Here is a 12,105-nt window from a genome sequence, read left to right as displayed (position 1 = left end):
ATGTTATTTATTGCCAACTGAGCGCAGCGTAGATGTGTCGGAATCAACTGTCACCTTTGGACAAGTGGACTGCGTTGTCAGATTTGTGTTAAAACAGAGAAGGAGCGTTATTGCTGGGAGCTAAACTGTGGTTTGGACCTTCGTGGAGTCACTCCTGAATATTTACATGCAGTAGTAGCCTATGGGTAGCCTGAGGCTGCCGGTGTGCAGTTTGTTCAGTCTAAGGTAGCAGAGTGTGTTGAGCAAGACTTAACCTGCCCTGGATGCTGACCAGGTACTGTCGACACCAAACACCGGCCAAAGACTCGCCCAGTGTGTGCTTTAAATACTGTAAATATCAGGCCCTCCTGTATCACAGGTGTTGGACCTATGCATCTGTTTGACTGACAAAACTACATCCGCATTAGGCCACATTTCCTTTCATGCCGGCCTAAGTGGACCTTTCTTTCTTGCCCAATTGGTTCAGTCTTCAGTTATTGCAAAAATGGGCTGCACAATGGACATCCTTATTTCCTTTTATCTAATTATCATTTAGCGCGTTTGAGCACCAGATACTTAACTCTTTGCAAATATCCAGATAAAGTGAATAAGAGATTTGTCTGACCGACACTCAGGGTGGCAAAGGATGCTGATTTGTGAATTTCATTTGAGAAGTTCACTGCGCATTATTCGTAATAAAAACTGATTATGATTTGGTTTAAATGAATGTCAGCAACATGCTGTCGGGTGTTCCGGGCTGTCCTCCTCTGATACAGCATGTCCTGTTTTCAAATGCTGTTGAATCACATCACCCAGAGGGGCACACGCATCGGCAGACATACATGAAATGGGAGGGGATTCTTCTACGTCTTCATTATTTTTCACTTTTTAAAAGGACCTCAGTAGGTTCCTTGAGCAACCCTGACAAGTCGCCACTTTAGTATGCAAATGGGCTCAGTCTATTTTTAGCTTTTGTTAACAAAATAATCATTACCTCTCTTTTAAGAAGCTGCTTTACCCGCATGTCAAGGCCTCGTGTTGACAAATCAATGTCACTGACATGATCTAATCCCCTTTCAGAGATAAATGAGGCAGAGAATTACTCTGCATACTTACAATTTTAATACTTAATGTCCACCTCGTTTTTTCTGCGGGATAATCGGACACCCACTATGACAGACTTAATGAGACATGCATTTTGACGATAGGATGAGAAGGTTGTGAAAAACCTCAATCCAACCCCTGTTCTACCTTTTAAGGATTTAATGTTGCAAGTATTTGAAATGGAGACTGCTCAAGATTATTTAAGTTTAAGCAACTTGTAGTGTAATTTATTACTACACTGTTTGTGTCTAATAATAGTTAAACAGAATATGGAGAAATGAAAGAGCACAGTAACTGAAATCCATATAATTTTACGAGAAATCACAGAATCAGCCTACGTCTTCAGCTTGTGAGGGGACAAAAAAGGAAAATACCACGGCAGTTACATCACATAATATTGTCCCTTGAATTCCTTTCCTTCTCCTTTGTTAATTACTCTGAGGTGCTTGAAGTGTGTGTGTGTGTGTGCACAGTGAGGCGTCCTCTGATCTTGCTATCTGGAAAATCAAATACCCAATAAGCGCACTATTGTTTGATAAAGTCCAAGCAAAGGCATTCCAAACACTTCCTGTGGTCTTTGCCCAGTGTTAGTGCCCGCTCACCGAGGCCTGGTTCACACCACAGAAGCACAGGCACACAGGCACACAGGCACACACATATACAGCCAGGGGTCAGTGGGAGACAGACTGGTGTCACCCAGTCTCTAAACGTGTCAGTGCTTTCTCTGTCTTATGTAGAGATCCTAAATTCATAATTGATATACAGATGTACGTCATTACCAGTAAATAGACCCTTATGTATTACATGTTTGACCACAGCTGTAATAAGCTACAGTTAGTGCGTAACACCAAAAGTAATGTTCTGATATTTGCTCCCATCACATGCATCCACAAGCCATTTCATGTCTCTCTCAGGGTTCAGATTAAGGGTAATCGGTGCATGGCTTTTTATGCAATCCTAGGTTTTCCTGTGATATTACAGAGTTTAGGGACTGACAGGGGGGGTATAATAATTATAATTGCATGAGATGTAATCACTGTATCTGGGAAGCAGAGGGAATTCATGCCACTATTTCCTCATGAGAGGTAGGGCAACTATAGGTGGCTCGTTTCTGCGACAGATATTTGGAGGACTGTAAACAGCATCTGTCCATTCTGCCTCGTTTCTATTTTTACCACCGAGACGCAGCGCTGAGAGTTGTGGCTATAAGGTCCTTTTGTGAAAGTGTATCCATTAACCTCAATGGACGGCCTCCTTGTGCACAGCTGCATGGCTTTCTAAAGACTGGATGGGTGGCTGTGAACTATTTAAGCTGAGAGATGATATGATCTCTATGCAAAGGGAATTAACGCTGCGGAGACGGTGGCTGGGGCTGACCTGGAGAAGTGCTTCTGTGTCTTACATAATTTCCCATTACCAAGCATGTAGCCTGCTCCTGCTGCCAGCGCTGTTGCTGCATTACTGCTGCCTGTGTGTGTGTGTATGTGTGTCAAGACATGCAGGTCATGTCAAGATAACCTCTGGAATCGTGCACTGATATTATTACTGCCATGTTGAAAAATGACCATTTATGTTTGTTCTCCTTCGTTGAACTTGTTACAGCACCTAAGTTAGCAGTTGCTTAAGGCCGGGCACACTCAACAGCAAAGATTAGTTTTTCTTAAGGTTACGCCATCAAAGTATAAAGATATGATGTAGAGAAAGCTCTGCCCACATGTACCGCAGTACGTCCTGCCGGTTAACACTGCTTCTAAAGATAAGCATTTTACAGCTGTGGACGGACCAGTATGATGCAGCTGCTTGTCCATTATCATGTTACTGATCAGACTGTGGACGAAGTTACATTTATGAGCCTGGAAAATGTGCTATAAGACTCAAGCCAGTTCTTGCACTGAGTCATGCTTGCCCACTGTGAAATCTGATATGGACTGCACTGATTAGGAGCAGCATCACACACTATAAAACGCACTGCAGGCATATACTGATGCACTGCTGTAAGGTGAGCAGTTTTTTTTATTTTTTTATAGTGATTTGTCAGGGGAAGGTTTTTGCTGAGCATGCATACTGTGTTTTTTTTTTTTTTAATTTTTTTTAGCACACCCCTGCTTCACATTCATTTGGTTACACGCTTTCACTGCTGGAAGTTCCCCAATTTAGCCACAGCCCTGTACTACTGGCTGTTCTGTTGGAGCAACTCAGGTTAACTGTGCTGCACAAGGGCAACTCGGAGGCAGAATACTCAAAGAGGTTACTTTATTTATACCTGGCCCGATATGCCTGGGTGTTTCAGCTAGTGACGTAACAGACACAGGGTGGGGTTTTTATTTTCACCTACATACTCATGCCAGCTGATTTTCAGCAGAACAGACTCGTTTAAGTTGACAAATAGTAAAAATCGGAAGTATGTAGGAGATTGTGGGATAGCGTTTGTAACCCCGGAAGAAAACAATTCATGCTGGACGAAACGCTCATGAAGGTGTGTGTTTTTTTTTTTTCTCATTTTAGAATGATCTTGTTATGTCAGTGACGCAAATCAGTGTCCCAGGACGCATCTTTCTCCGTGCTTCTCGGGTTTTACATCACATCTGTTGAATTCCCGTGTTTTGACCTCTGAAAGAGAACTAGGAAGTGTTCGCTGGTTGTGATTACAGGATGGGATTAGGGCATTTCTCCCCAGCGCAGGGGTTATTGGGATTTAAATTTCATTAAACTGTTGCCTCTCCTCTGTGATCTGAATGACAGACTCAAGTATCTCCAGTAAAATGGAAATGGTCGGCCAAATTGTCAGCTTTTTTATGGAAATGCTGATTTGTAAATAACCACAATATTTTTGTCACATTGCTCCACCACAGTGACAACAAGTAAGGTATATCAGTGATGGGATAAAGTCAGTGGGGAAAATTCTAACCACTCTGTCATTAGTGTGTTCAAAGCTGCCTCGTCTACACCCTCGCAGCCTCTCTGACACAAATCTAGCTGCGTACTACAAATCACACCTTCAAAGTGTACTCTAAGTGTATTTGAATTTCTTATATGAATACTTGATCATTATATCAATATATTTTTTTTAGCAAATAAGCCGTTATTAATAAGCTGTTATTATCAGAAGAAATCAGCTTTAAATCTAACTGGAGTTGTCAACATTGTATTTCATCCCTTTTTTTTTTAACCTGTAAGACACGTCAGTATTGTAGGGACAGAAAATGATCTTCTAAGGCTTATTCAGAGAGTTGAAACTGGGTTGATGCCTGTAATTCAACTTAGTACACATTTGAAGAACTTATTGAATTTTTACTGTGTGGAAGTGGTTTCGGTAATTCAGTTGCGAGCAGTGTATGTTTCAGCTGCCTAACAGCAACCATTTTAATACAAGTATCTACCAATTGTACAATCCAAAACTGTCGTTTGGCATCTGGGTTTGATTTTCCAGCAACAAAGCCTGAGAATGCTATGTGTGTGGGTTTTTTTTTTTTTTTTTTCCCAACAGCAAATGCATTGCTAAATCAGTTTTGTATAAGCAAGAAGGACTGTAAAAACAGCCTTTTTCTTCATGGGTTAAACTGTACGGTTTTGGTTATGCCCTTTGTCAAACATGTTGACAATGAATAGAAATCGCTGGATGTTTGGTAGGAAAGACATTCATCTAAAACCTTACCAGACCTCGTAACGATACAATTATAAAGATACTGTGGCTGATTGAGACACCAATAGCACACTCACACAGGTGTTGTCACTTATGCCTAATCTGACCTTTTCTTAGGACAGAACGTGCGTGCGGACTACGCTTGACTAACAACTCCCAGGCTGACCTTATTTGTGTTGTGGCACCTGTCAGGGTGGGCCGAGCTACACCTTTTTGATTCTATCTAGGTATTTGGTCACCCTGACACAATCCCAAGATAGCTCTGCCCAACCTCAACATAAAATGTGGTCTAAATCGGCTCGGACAACTAAAAACACCTATGAATGAGTAGCGGTTGGCGTTTAAATGTCCCCATAATCTGTCACTGAGTTTATAATAGTTTATAATAACTTGATTTTTTTTTTTGAGTCAATTAAAAAAAAAAAAAAAAAAAGCTTTACTCAGTGTCACTTTTTTACCACGTGACTTACAACACTGTAGGCAATATTGCAAAAAATTCACACAACAGTGAGTGAAAGATACTAAAATCTCAACGACAGTCGCAACTGTAATCTACTGTGTCTTACTAATGACCTGAAAAGGCAGACATATCTATCGAAGTAACATGCAGGTACGACAAAGATGCACGCACAAGCACAACCACAACCACAACCTCAAACACACACACACACACACACTGCCTAGCACATAACCAGTTCAGTGGCCCTTGGGGGTTTCCTTCCTGTGCTTTCTATGTCTGTGTTGTGCGACTGCGGACAGGGATCCAGGTTGTAGGCAGGCAGCTGACTCACTCTCAGGCTGCATGGTGGTGGTGTGTGGCGAGTTTACGCTCCTCCGGGGAGCTCTCTTCTCTACCTACATCAGTGGAGTATGTGGGCTGTAATGACGGTGACTTCCATGAAGCCTTAGACAGAGCTTTTCACGCAAAACTAGAGGTTATTTGGTGATACTATTGAGCACACGTCATATGGGAGTTAAGTGATCTAAAGCATGTAAGTCAGACGTGGCAGTGTGAAGGACTTAATTATGTGGTGTTGAGAGAAATGACAAAAAAAATCACCATTGTCTCTTCTTGCAGCGAAGCTCCCATTTGTTTCAACGATCCTATTATTTTCTTTTAAGAATACGACATTTAATGATATTACCCCCTCCAATGTACTGTGACACCGAGCAGCGAGAAGCCCCCACCACGGCTACAAACATCCGGTTGGTCTCACAAATAATGCTTGAAACATTACAGTACACAACCACAATCGGCCACCGGGACGGATTAGTTGAAACAGAACATCAGCATGTTAGCTCTGCGAGCATTAGGAATTAGCCACCTTTAGCAGCTAAGCACATGGCAGCACGCCGCTGGCCATACAGTGTGTTGCCGCGGAGGAACAAGCGGGTCATGTTTCAGATCTACCTTTTAAAGCCTACAGGCAGCAAGTGTTTGATGCTAAAAGATCCAAGGCTCCACAGAGCTCTAAGGTGATGCGGTTTCACTTATTAAAGCTTAAGTGAAGCTTTTAGTCAACATGTCTTTAGTAGTTCATGAGGACTGCCATCACTGGCATTTAGGATTTCCCCCTGCTCTACATGTGTTAACAACAGAGCTGTCTACTTATTGTTAGACTTACTGTGTTGTGTTATGTTTCATTATGTCCTATGTCAAGCTATGTGCTAGAGAGCTTTTTAATGTCCTGGTTTTATTTGCGCACACATTTGCTTATTAACTCTCTGCTAATGCCGACAGTGACTTTGTCATGTGCTGCAGGTTCACGCTGCGTTGGCAGCCAGCCCTGTTTGCAGCCACTGCTGTCCATTCTGTGAATTTTGAGGAATTACACAAACCATTAGTTGTACTAATGTAAAATAGTTTTAAAATTCAGAATACAGTAATTTCATTTTATACATATGTTTTTATAAACAAGTTTTTTGCCATGTTTTTTGCAAATCTGCTCAGGATGAAATTTAACAGCATTAGATTGACCGTAAATCCGTATTTTTTCTGTAATGTTGCTCCGTGCTTTTTCCTTTTTTCTGATGTCCTAGCACAGAAGATAGAAAGCAAAATGTGTGAACTGTACAAACACACCATACTATAGTGAAGGTGTCATCCTCAGTTTTTTTTTGCATTCGTTAAGAACAAACTGACTGGAACTAGAGTCCACACATCTGCCCCTCAGTTGACAGCCTCCCTGCTCAATTGCATAAAGATGAACTCTGCTCATCTTTCTTCTGCTGTATCACCAAGTGTCTGAGATCTGTCTGCCTTCCACGGCTCCATTCTTCGTCGCTTCGTGTCTCCCAGCACGCATTTGAAATGAATGAGTACGGACTGGCCGCTTTGTGTTTTGTTTTCACTGCCAGTGTAAGCTGCTTGTTTGAACAACACGAAAACTGGTCTGCTCATCGGCTGAGTGTTGTCCTTAGTTTGTTCTGTGTGTATTTATCCTCGGATCCTCCCTGAGCCTGAATTTCAATGAAGTGATCTGTTCCTCTTTCTGATTTAATTTGCCACCACCTTGGAGGACATTCATAACTTTTTTAAGCAGATACTATACTATGTTTATGAGCTCTTATGCATGGCTGACAGTGGCTATCGGTGCCATGTGCTAAGCCAATTTACTGCCATATCCATAATAATAGTAGAAAATGCCGTAGTAAATGTTCTGTCAAACTGAAATATTGCTTTAAAAGTGTAGGCGGATATGCTTGGAGTCACCCTCTGGGATTATGTGGGGAGCTTGATGGGCCCAGATGTTTCCAGAGAAAATAAACAAATGCTAATTACTCTGCATATCTCTAGGCATTACACATAGAGACACAAGTTGTAAGCACCTAATATCCTCAGACACATCTCCTATCAGGAGAAGTTCTCTTCATAATATCTCCTTTCTATTGCCTAATTTATTTCCATACGACTCTGACTCATGAACTGGTGTTGGGCAACAGACTCGTTACCATGGCAATACTTACAATCCATGCATTGTTAAGTGTGTGAAATATTTTGGCCGTGCTTTGACAGCCTGTTTGAGTCCAGTGCAAAGAGAATCATGTTGCTCAAGCGTTGCCAATATTGTGCATTATAGCGTTATGGAAAATGATTAAACAAACCATGGCAACTTTGCGATCGGTACTGATTTTCACCTGGCAATTAAACTCTATATAAAATTATTGAAATGTATTGCACCTGGTTTCATTGTGGGGGTGAGCTGAATACTGCAGTGGTTTACACTCTTTCTTCAGGCTTCTACAGGCTTATCTGTTTGTGTGCTCGTGATACACTACTTTGAGCTGGGCAGACAGATCTGGGAGGGCCTTTAAGCGGTTGTATTTAGACACAACACACAGTCTGCCACTCAAGAGACCTCGTTGTTCCCATTTCCTCCACAACAGTTCAGGGCAGAGTTAAGGCAGTGTATTTTTTCTGATTTATTTAGGCACATGTGGTTAACAGCTGACAGGCTGCAGCGGCGGCAGGGAACAGTGTCTGTGGTCCAGGTGATTTGTCATTAGATGAGGTTCATTAAGGCTGGCAGTGTATTGCTGGGCTAACTGCTGATGTGGAATGGGGTCATGAATCAGGCACGGACACAGCATGGTACACTCACAGTTGTGGTAATAATGCTTATGGATCCTATTTCATTATGAATTCCACTCTATTTCAGATTTTAAATGTGTTTCCTGCTCCGCATGGCGGTAAGGCAGTCTACCAGTGTTAATAAAAATGGGGGCTTTTTGTCCGACTCCCTAACATTAAATGCCAGTGGCGTGATGTATTGGGGATATGGGTGCATATTTAAGTTCCACGTGTTACTTATATGAAGTTAATTTTGCTTTAAAAGCCCAAATCAGCTGTGTGATTCCAAAATGTGTGTTCGTTCAGTGTTTATGGAGAAGCTGGGTGAACTATCCTATTCTACTCTGACCATATGTGAATTTTGAAAACCTGCTCTTAAAGTCCAGCTTATCCAAAATGAAAGCTGGTTGACCTAATTTCTGGTTTTACTAGCAAAAGCTGATATGGATGAAAAGAGATTAGGTTTATACATACATACAGTTGTATCTGTTTGTGATGATTTCTGTGAATTGTTTTTAATAGGCATTTCAAGCTGATTTTTTTTTTTTGAAAAAAAAAAATCAACCTTTATATTGTCATCAATATCTAAACATACTAATTTTTGTGCAGGTAAAATATGAATGTAATGACAAATTGGAAAACAGACGTTTAAAACTGATCTGAGCATTTTCATTCAGTACGTTTTAAAAAAATTAGGCTTATTTCACGTGCTACAATAACATCTACAAGAATTTGGCAGCCGATGATAGGAAAACAGTGATGCCAGAAGGCCCTGTGTTAGAATCTGTGTCTGCATGGGTTTCCTTCAGGATCTCCAGTTTCCTCCCACAGCCCAGTGACACGCAGATTTTGTGAAATGGTAACACTGAATTGCCCGTAGGTGTGAAGTGTGTGAGTGTGAATGTGTTTGTCTGTCTGTAGCTGTTAGCCCTGTGACAGACTGGCGACATGTCGAAGGATGTACCCTACTTCCTAACCGGTGTGTGCTGGGAAAGACTCCGGCACCCCATGATCCTTAACAGGATAAGTGGGTGTAGAAAATGGATTGGATTACAGGAAACTCGTGTAGAACGTTGTAAAAGATTAATAGAAAAATAATACAAGCTTATATACAGTATAGTATTTATCAGATTTGGTGAATCCTGAGTCAAATGTGTAGGTGTGGTGAGATATAATGTTTGCAAAATAAAAAAAAAATGCTTTTGCTGCTTTATAAATGGACACATTATGTATTTTTCCGAACCAAAAAAAATTACTTGTTCCATTGCCCTTTGCCCAAATTTCAAGATTTTATTGATGAGATATTCTTCCAACTAACAAATTTACCAACATCTCTGGTGGAGGATATAACCTGATAGTTTTATGACTGACAACGCTCACTATACCCAGGATGCATATTATTGTACCTTTTCATTTCAGCAAGTGTTAATAATTCTTAAGGGACATTCATTCCTCTCATACAGTGGTGTCTTGTGAGACTTAAGCTCAAGGGGAAGATTTCTAAGCGGCGTGATTTTCTATGCAGTGTTTCTTTTTCAGCGCTGACAAGTGTGCGGCACACTTTGTAAGAAGTTTTCATTTCACTTGAGTCAGGTAGGAGTGTTGTCACCGATCGTTGCAACACAGTAAAATGGATGGGTGATTGTTCTACTTGACAAGGCTCTCTGATTAACAAACCTTTAAGGAACTGGTTCACCATCTATATGCTGCAAGTGTTTTGTTAAATTTTATGATTTAAAAGCACTGTTCTGTAGCTGTTCAAGCATAAGCACATGAAAGGTACACTTCAAAAATCCTGTTGCATTTATAAGATTACATGTGAGAAGGAAAGAGAGAGAGAAAAGAAAAAGAAAATACACAAGATAGCAGCATGATTTGCTGGTATGGACTTGGGACTGGTTGACTGACTTTGTCTGACAGTTGTATGGCCTTAGTGGGCCAGGGAACCTTGACATTGAACGGACAGGATTGAGGCAATCAATAACCTTTTCTTTTTCCAAGTATCAATGATTTGAGGCTTGCTTCTTTTTAATTTGCCTTTAATCATCCTCTGTTTTGCTTATATGTACTCTGATCCTATTTATTTTCCTTCTCCATCCCTTGGCCTTTCCACATCTTTCTATTGCTCTTACCCGCTTCTACCCTTTCCTTCCCTGCCATCCTGATACACTTTTCCTCTCCAGCTGGGTTTGTGAAGTCGCCCATGTCTGAGACTAAGCTTACGGGGGACACCTTTGAGCTGTACTGCGACGTGGTTGGTAACCCCACTCCAGAGATCCAGTGGTGGTATGCTGAGATCAACCGAGCCGACTCCTTCAAGCAGCTGTGGGACGGAGCCCGCAAGCGTCGGGTATCTATCAACACGGCCTACGGCACAAATGGGGTCAGTGTGCTTGGTATCACGCGCCTCGTACTGGAGGACTCTGGGACCTATGAGTGCCGGGCCAGCAACGACCCCAGGCGCAATGACCTCCGACAAAACCCTGCCATCACCTGGATCCGCGCCCAGGCCACCATTTCGGTGCTACAGAGTGAGTGGTCTATGTCCCGTAGTACCTAGATGGTGAACGAACTAACAATCCCCAGTCCCAGCTACTCCAACCTCTCAAGAGCCCACCCTCACCGAGGCGGTCACTGGGCAGGCAAATATAAAAACAAACACCAATCACGTTATTCGTTCATATTCATTTTTAAGTTGCTTTTTTAGTTATAGAAAATAATTGTCTAAATCCCATATGCCAGTGGATGCCTTTTGTGTTTTGTTTTCTTTAATATTAAATTTAGTTTCTTAATTTGGTTTGGAAAATATTTATGTTCTCTTCTACTAAACTCAGTAAACTCCCTGTCTCTCCCCAAATCCCTTGAGCATCTTGTTGTAAATGACCACAAACCCAGGAACTTTACCCAGTCTCTATCTACATTTCCCTCTTTCCTCCCACACTGTCTCATGTGTCCTTTTACGATATTCTGATCATTATCTTTTTCTCTGTATTCTAATTTCATCCATTTCTTATACCTGGGTTTATTTGTGATATTAATTCCCTCAACATCCTGTTGTGTCTTTTGCGTTGCATGGATTGTTTGATTTACTTCAAAGCTCTGCCTGCTAAATGTAGCGGAAACCTAGTAGTAGTGCTTTGAAGTAATGGTTCTTTTGATATGACTTTCTCACTCTCGGCCCAGTGTAAATGGGACTGTAAGAAGACACAAGGAGGGATCCATTAAGGCGTAAAAGAGTGATTCCTGCTGTCAAATCTTTCCTTATAAAAGCAAACATTTCCTGCTTTCAAATTTGCGTGTGGTAATCCAATAAAGGATAATACCACGCGACGGCCTTGAGTGTCTCATTTCTTGTTCAGACGAGACAGAGATTTCACCTCTATAAAAAACACTCTCTGGTCTTGCCTGTGCAATGTGTAACCTTGTGCCTTCTCAGCCATTAAGCGTGTGACTATGAATCAGTAATGACATTATATCCTTTAACCCTCTGCTCTTTGCACACAAACATTCAAACAAACTGAATTTCAACTGGACCTAATCAGTGCATGCTTCAGTGCTCTGCCCACTGGAGCCCAGGAAGATGTGGAATGTTGTTAGTCATAGAGAAGCTCTCTGAGAAGCTTAGAGGAGTCTGATCATTGCAGGCTCCTCTGATTGGACTGACAAATTTAGGCTTCTGGTGAGCACTATTTGATCAGGTGGATGGTTGATGCAATTTCAACTCTTATATGAAGTGCAATGGACAGCAGCTGTTCACTTGTCTCATTTAGTTGCTCCCTACTTTCCATCAAACCTGCAATTTAGATCA

The 12,105-nt window shown here is 41.5% G+C and overlaps 1 protein-coding gene across 3 annotated transcripts in view; it reads left to right on the top strand.

Moving 5' to 3' along the window:
- nptnb (neuroplastin b) overlaps positions 1-12,105 on the top strand; it is a 29,479-nt gene that overhangs the window by 1,989 nt on the left and 15,385 nt on the right. For 2 of the 3 annotated variants that reach the window (XM_040157962.1, XM_040157883.1), the window contains exon 2: positions 10,481-10,828. The exons of the other annotated variant lie outside the window; for it this stretch is intronic. In XM_040157962.1, coding sequence (XP_040013896.1) covers positions 10,481-10,828 — 348 coding nt within the window. The remainder of the gene's footprint in view (positions 1-10,480; positions 10,829-12,105) is intronic. 3 annotated transcript variants of the gene reach the window in all.

This window comes from Xiphias gladius, chromosome 1, assembly GCF_016859285.1.
Source record: "Xiphias gladius isolate SHS-SW01 ecotype Sanya breed wild chromosome 1, ASM1685928v1, whole genome shotgun sequence".
In the NCBI taxonomy this organism is placed as follows: Eukaryota; Metazoa; Chordata; class Actinopteri; order Istiophoriformes; family Xiphiidae; genus Xiphias; species Xiphias gladius.
The sequence above is the reverse complement of the archived record's forward strand: the minus strand, read 5'-3'. Positions and strand labels throughout refer to the sequence as shown.